Source organism: Plecotus auritus (assembly GCF_963455305.1).
Source record: "Plecotus auritus genome assembly, chromosome: 5".
Classification (NCBI taxonomy): Eukaryota; Metazoa; Chordata; class Mammalia; order Chiroptera; family Vespertilionidae; genus Plecotus; species Plecotus auritus.
In genome coordinates, this window is record NC_137776.1 from 156,509,031 (window position 1) to 156,517,057 (window position 8,027).

General features: G+C 44.1%; 1 protein-coding gene across 1 annotated transcript; it reads left to right on the forward strand.

Annotated features, from left to right (window-relative positions):
- Positions 1-244: 244 nt before the first annotated feature.
- On the forward strand, positions 245-2,011 carry CCIN (calicin; the record flags this gene model as incomplete). The annotated part of the gene is made up of 1 exon (XM_080671463.1): positions 245-2,011. The coding sequence occupies one exon, from the start codon at positions 245-247 to the stop codon at positions 2,009-2,011; it is 1,767 nt and encodes a 588-aa protein (XP_080527589.1).
- Between the last annotated feature and the right edge of the window lie 6,016 nt (positions 2,012-8,027).

Consider the following 8,027-nt stretch of genomic DNA (forward strand, 5'->3'; position numbering starts at 1 on the left):
TTTACTCTTGGCAGGTTGGAGCTGTAAGAGGGGAGAAAGGCAGTGTGCCTCTGAGAAAGGCCTCAGGGGGGGACCTGCATTGTGATGACCTCATGCACTCTATGACATCATCCTCTCTCCCACACCCACTCCTCCCTGATCAACTGCTCTACAAACAACCATCAATTTGAATCCCAAAGGCCTGAGAAAGTCTGTTCTCCAGTACCTGCTGCTGCTCTTCTGCCTCAGACAGCAAGAAAGCACCATGAAATTGGAATTCACTGAGAAAAACTACAACAGCTTTGTGCTGCAGAACCTGAACAAACAGAGGAAACGCAAAGAGTACTGGGACATGGCCCTGACTGTGGATCACCACGTCTTCTTTGCACATCAAAATGTGCTGGCTGCTGTCTCTCCACTGGTGAAGAGCCTCATCTCCAGCAACGACATGAAGACCACCAATGAGCTCTTTATCACCATTGACCCCAACTACCTGAGTCCAACCACAGTGGAGCAGCTCCTGGACTACTTCTACAGTGGCAAGGTGGTGATCTCAGAGCAGAATGTGGAGGAACTCCTTCGTGGGGCCCAGTATTTCAACACTCCACGCCTTCGAATCCACTGCAGTGACTTTCTGATTAAGTCCATCCGTCGTGCCAACTGCTTGCACTACCTCTTCTTGGCCGAGCTGTTTGAGCTCAAAGAGGTATCAGACTTGGCCTACTCCGGCATTCGTGACAACTTCCACTACTGGGTTAGTCCTGAGGGCTCCATGCACTTCATGCGCTGTCCACCTATCATCTTTGGCCGCCTACTTCGAGATGAAAACTTGCATGTGCTCAATGAGGACCAGGCTCTCAGCGCACTCATCAATTGGGTGTACTTTCGAAAAGATGAGCGGGAGAAGTATTTCAAGAAGTTCTTCATGTACATCAATCTGAATGCCGTCTCCAACAAGACACTGACATTTGCCTGCAATAAATTGATGGGAATGGAGAACAGCTCAGCTCATGCAACCATGATTGAGAGTGTCCTTGTGGACCGCAAGCAGGAGAAACCATGCAGCCTGCTGAGCTACCAGCGGAAAGGGGCCCTGCTTGATTCGGTGGTCATCTTAGGTGGCCAGAAGGCCCAGGGCAAGTTCAATGATGGAGTATTTGCCTATATCATACAGGAGAACCTGTGGTTGAAGCTCTCAGAGATGCCCTACCGGGCAGCAGCACTTAGCGCCACCTCGGCTGGTCGCTACATCTACATCTCTGGTGGCACCACTGAGCAGATTTCAGGGCTGAAGACAGCTTGGCGGTATGACATGGATGACAACTCCTGGACCAAGTTGCCTGACCTCCCAATTGGGCTTGTTTTCCACACCATGGTGACTTGCGGGGGGACAGTGTACTCAGTGGGTGGAAGCATTGCCCCAAGGCGGTATGTCTCTAACATCTATCGCTATGATGAGCGCAAGGAGGCCTGGTACCTGGCAGGAAAGATGAGCATTCCGATGGATGGTACAGCCGTGATCACCAAGGGCGACCGGAACCTGTACATTGTCACTGGACGGTGCTTGGTGAAGGGCTACATTTCTCGGGTCGGGGTGGTGGACTGCTTTGACACCAACACTGGGGACGTAGTCCAGTGTATCACCTTCCCCATTGAGTTCAACCACCGGCCCCTGCTCTCTTTTGATCAAGACAACAACCTCTGTGTGCACAGCCACCGGCAGAGTGTGGAAATCAACCTGCAGAAGATAAAGGCCAACAAGACGACCACCACAGTGCCTCTCTTGCCAAACTGCTGTCCCTTGGATGTGTCCCATGCTATATGCTCCATTGGAGACAGCAAAGTCTTTGTATGTGGGGGCATCACCACAGCCAGCGATGTCCAGACAAAGGACTACACCATCAATCCAAATGCCTACTTGCTGGACCAAAAGACAGGCGAATGGAAGATCGTGGCCCCCCCACCAGAGGCACTGGACTGTCCTGCCTGCTGTCTAGCCAAGCTACCTTGCAAGATTCTTCAAAGGATTTAAACCACTTTCTAAGTGGGAGAATAAGTAAATGCATTATTATTCGCAATTTAATGAGAGAGGGAAAGAAAGGAAGATGGCCTGTTGGCTCCTTCTTTGTGTTCCAGTCTGTGTTCATCCTGAAGGTGGAGATCCTGGGTTAGGGCTGCTCCCAGTGGGTAGAAATTCAGGACCACTCTGTCACTGGAGGGATGCAAGCTGAGGCTGAGAAGGAATCCCTGGTGGGTAGCATGGAGGCATGTCCTGGGCACTGGCTCCCAGTGGGTAGAAATTCAGGGACACTTTGTCACTGTACGTTTCCAACCTGAGGCTAGTGGGTGAGATTGAGACAGCTCCTGGGAACTGGCCAAGATGATATCTGGAAAGCCCCCTGTTCTATAACCCTGTAGTCAACTTGCAGGCATCTGCTAGACCAGTGGTCGCCAACCGGTGGTCCGCGGACCACTGGTGGTCCGTGAGGTCTGAAAGGTTGGTGACCGTTGTGCTAGACTGACAGGTGAACCATTTGTTTAGTTGGAAGGTCTTAGACTCCTCCAACACTCACTTCCCTAGAGTCTGCCCAGGAAGGCAAGGGTGGTCCAGATCAGGGAGAAAAGCCTCTTGGGCTAGGGAGGAAGAAGGTGATATGGGCCTGGCTCAGGGATGGGGCATAGGAAATGGGTTGGGAGTGGCAGATGAAGTGCAGAAGATGAGGGAGGGGGAGGCAGGGTTTTTTACTATGAAATTATGGTATGTCTGAGTATCATTTGGGGGGAATGTTGGGGGTTACTTACAATTACTTATAGTAAGCAAGGTTCATTGAAAACTTTCTCCAGAAATATGAGGTCTGAGGGACTCGGAAGAGAAGTCAGTAAAGGGAGAAGAAAGAAACATATCTATTGCAGAAAAGCTTGGGGAAGAGGCGAAATGACAGGCTAAGAGAGACAGGATGGTATAGCAGTTGGTTATGGTCGCTGGGGACAGATGGGCTAGTTCAAATACCAGTTCCATCACTTACTGGGTAATCCTGGGCAAGTTACTTAACATCTCTATGCCTTAGTTTCCTTATCTGTATAAGGCAGATAATAGGAGTGCCAGCTTCACAAGATGATGTGAAGTTTAAATGAGTTAAAACATACAAAATGCTTAGGACAGTCCCTGGCATATATTAAAAAGTGCTACAGCAGGACTTTAAAAAAAAATTATCTTTATTGTTGAAAGTATTACAGTCCCCTTTTCCCCCCCATTGACCCCCTCCACCACACTCCTTGCCCCCACCAGGCCTTCACCACCACTATTGTCTATGTCCATAAGTTATGCATATATGCATATAAGTTCTTTGGTTAATCTTCTCCCCCACCCCCATTGCCACCTTCCTTCTGAAATTTGTCAGTCTGTTTGCTGCTTCTATAAAGGAGTGAGACAAGGGTCCAGGTTCTTGGGCCCTTATATTAAATTAGGTTCCATAAAATGCTTTTTGAAACTTCCTATCTCAAAGCCTTGGTGAGCTTCCTTCAATTCTAACTACCTCTGTTTCCCTTTCATTCATTTATGTACTTACATATAATACTCAACAATTTAGAAGAAACTGACCAAGTCCTTGAATACCACATACAATCCTCATTCATCCATTCACCTCATCCATTCATGAATTTACTTAGCCACTCAATTCACACACACACACACACACACACACACACACACACACACACACACACATATTCAGTGAGTCCTCTTTCTAGGCCAGAACCTTGGACTTCACTGCTGACCCCCTCTCCCCTGGAACTTGTCCCACATTTCTCATTTCTCTAACCCTGGGAAGCCCCCACCTTTGCTCACCTCACTGCATCCCCCCAGCTAGAGGAATGGGGTCTTATAGATCCATGCAACTAAGCCCAGCTGCCCCAGTCCCCAGCCCACTAGGCTTAGCTGACCACGGAGTCACCTCTTACTGACTCTGGATGCCATTCCCCATAGCTGATTCTCCAACCCTCTTGTGTCCTGGAGCCCCACGGCTTCCCTCTCTTCTTTCTCAGCCACTTATCTCTCATCCTGCCACCAAAACTCCAGAGAGAGCTCTGATGACCTGATCTCCATAAACAATCCCATGTGCACCATAAATCTCTCCAGAGCTCTGGCTTCTTTTCTGTGCCTCAGATGAAGAGGTGCCCTTCCCCAGTTTGATGTTGATCCCTCTTGTCTCCTCATTCTGTCCCCTAACAACTTCTCAGGCTCCTCAATTCCCTCTCTACACCCCCTTCCTGATTTCTTCTCTCCATCCCATACATATACTCAAGTTTCTCTGATCCTGACAACAAACCCACTTCAGCTCTGAGGTCTATCTTTTGCTATTTGCCCATCTCTTTCCGCAGTTGAGCTTCCTAAATGTTGTCTATGCTCTCTGGCTCCAGATCAGTCTCTAACCCACTCAGGCTGGCTTCTGTTCCCACCATGCCACCAGATTGCCTAATGATGACACTGTGCTTTTTGGCCTTTTCTCAGTATTATTTCTTTTCCTTGCCATACCAGGCAGTACTGACCATGCCCACCTGCAGCAGAATCACTGGGGTGCTTGCTAAAATGGATCTTTAGCACAGTGGAATTATAATTTGATATATTTACCAATGTAGTCCTTCCTTCCTCCAACTCATTGAGCTACCCAGCCAGGGCTAGTTCTATAGATTTTTGTCATAGGAGAGGTAAAGTCCCCAACTATAATTGTGGATTTGTGTGTTTCCCTTTTAAGTTCTGCCAGTTTTTGCTTCATGTATTTTGAGGTCATTGTTGCTACTTACATATACATTTAGGATTGTAATATTTTCTTGGTGAATTGATTATTTAATTATTATGTAACATATGCCTTTATCCCTTATAATTTTACTTGCTTTGAATCTACTTTGTCTGGTATTAATATTTCCATTCTTTTACTTTTACCCTATCTATACTAGTAGCATTACATTTGAAGTGAATTTCTTGTAGGCAGAATATAATTGTTTTATGTTTTGTTATTCATTCTAACTACCTCTGTTTTTTTATTGGTATGTTTAAAACAGTTACATTTAATGCAATTATTGATATATTTGGATTTAAGTCTTCTATTTTATTATTTGTTTTCCCACCTTTTCTTTTTCTTTTCTCCTCCTTCTCCTTCTTCTTTTTCTCCTCCACTCCCTCCCCACCCATACATCTCCTTTCCTCCCAGCTGCCCCAGTCCCCAATCCTCCAGGCTTAGCTGACATCTCAATTTTCCTGGGGGTCTATCCAGTTATTTGTTTATGTATGTGTTTATTTATTTTCTAGTTCTAATATTTCCATAAAAATATCTCCCATTTATTTGCTGAAACTTTCTAGTTTTCCATTTGTTCCAAGGGTGTTTGCAATTATTTGTTAGAGCTTTTTTATAATGGCTGCTTTAAAGTCTTTGTCAGATAATTCCAACATATAAGTCATGTTGATATTGACATGTGCTGTCTCTTTATTTGTGAATGGAAATTTTCCTGGTTATTCATATGCCAAGTAATTCTAGATTGCATCTTAAACATTTTGAACATTATGACATGAGACTTTGGGTCTTGTTTAAATCCTATGAAGAATGTTGATATTTTTGTATTAGTATGCAACTGACCTAATTAGGTTCAGGCCATTACTGTAGTTCCAACTGACTTTTTGTGAGCTGTGGTTAGAATTTCATTTTAGTTTTCAAAGACTCTGCAATGGGGTTCTGACCTGTCCCATGTGTGCGCCACCCAGTGGCTAGTCTGGGACCTGGATGATGGTAAATTCAGTTCTCCAAGACTTTTATATGCTGATCAAGACCAGATCAACCAAAAGTTGTAAAGGTGTAAAGTTCTAAAGGAGTTTATAAATAATATTATGTTATTTATTCTATTATCTCCCTTATACTATTTATTCAGTTCCCCGGGGTTCCTCTTCTTAGTTCTCTAGCCAGAAAGCTAGAGCTTTACTTAGCCCACTCTGCCACATACTTCCTTTCTTTCTTATTTTTAAATATATTTTATTGATTTTTTACAGAGAGGAAGAGAGAGGGATAGAGAGTTAGAAACATCAATGAGAGAGAAACATCAATGAGAGAGAAACATCGATCAGCTGCCTCCTGCACACCCCCCACTGGGGATGTGCCTGCAACCAAGGTACATGCCCTTGACTGGAATCGAACCTGGGACCCTTCAGTCCGCAGGCTGACGCTCTATCCACTGAGCCAAACCAGTCAGGGCCGCCACGTACTTTCTTAACCTTGCCCATGTCTGAGGCCAAGTGGCAGGAGGATAAAAAAAATGGTGAACTCATTACCAGTTCAGTGCTTCATATTTTGGGGTTCTTCCCCAACTCACCTGCCACTGTGTACTTTTCAAAGTTCTCAAATAGCTTCTGCTTCCTGCATTCCGGCTAGGCTTCACGGCTGCACTCACTGGGAAAGACCAGGAGGAATGTGCTTATCCATTCCACTCCCACGCAGGGTTTTACAACCTTATTCACGAATAAGCTTGCCAATAATTTTCCTTTCTCTTATTGTTTTTGTTAAGTTTTATGACAAGATTATGCTTCCCATAAAATGAGTTGAGGAGTATATCCTCCTTTTTAAAATTATCTGAAAGAATCTGTAAAGACTGGAATTTTTACTAATGAAACCAAATTGAGTTTGTGTGTGTGTGTGTGTGTGTGTGTGTGTGTGTGTGTGTGTGTGAAGGTGTTTTGTTTTTGTTTTTAATTGATTTCAGAGAGGAGAAGGGAAAGAGAGAGGGAAGGAGGGAGGGAGGAGAGAAAGACATTGATGTAACAGAGAAACATTGATTGGTTGCCTCCAGCACCCATCTTGACCAGGAATCGAACCCACAATGTGGGTATGTGCCCTGACCAGGAATCAAAACACCTTTTGGTGTACCAGACAGCACTTCAACCAACTGAGCCTCACCAGCAAGGGCTGTAGGAAGATTTTAATTTATTAAATTGTTTTTACTAATCTTAGGAATATTCAATTCTATGTCTCCTGTTATTTTTAAGTTGTATTTTTCTAGAAATTTCTCTGTTTCATTAAAATGTTCAAAGTCATTAACATATATTCTCTTATGATCTTTATAATGTCTTTAAAATTTTCAGTGATCCCATTTTTATTTCTGATTTTGAATTTTTAGAAAACTTTTATCAATCTCACACAAGTGTAAGTCTTTATGACTTCAAATAGGCAATAGTTCCTTAGATAATATTCTAAAAACATAAGTAACCATCATTCAAATTTAAAACTTTTGTTCTTCAAAGGACACCATTAAAGTGAAATGACACAAATTGAGAAAATATTTGAAAACCACATTTCTGACAAGGTACTTGTAGTCGAATATATAAAGAAGTCTTACAACTCAACAATAAAAGGCAAAATAAAACACCCCCACAATTAAAAGATGGGCAAAGGACCTGAGACAAGACACACATGACCAAAAATCATATAAAAAGATGCTCCATATCATTAGTCATCAGTGAAATGCACATCAAAACCACAGTGAGACCCTAGCCCAGTGGTCGGCAAACTCATTAGTCAACAGAGCCAAATATCAACAATACAACAATTGAAATTTCTTTCGAGAGCCAAAAACCGACTTCTGCGCATGAGCCACGAAGTTTCAATCGCACTGTACGTGCGCGCCCGCACGTGCTATTTTGTGGAAGAGCCACACTCAAGGGGCCAAAGAGCCGCATGTGGCTCGCGAGCCGCAGTTTGCCAAGCACTGCCCTAGCCCGTTTGGCTCAGTGAATAGAGCGTCGGACTGAAGGGTCCCAGGTTCGATTCTGGTCAAGGGCATGTACCTTTGTTGTGGGCACATCCCCAGTAGGGGGTGTGCAGGAGGCAGCTGATAGATGTTTCTCTCTCATCGATGTTTCTAACTCTCTATCTCTCTCCCTTCCTGTCTGTAAAAAATTAATAAAATATATATTTTTTAAAAAACAACAGTGAGGAACATCCAGTTAAGCCCTTCCAGATTCCTGACTTTCAGAAATTGTGTGAAATAATAAATGTCTGTTATTT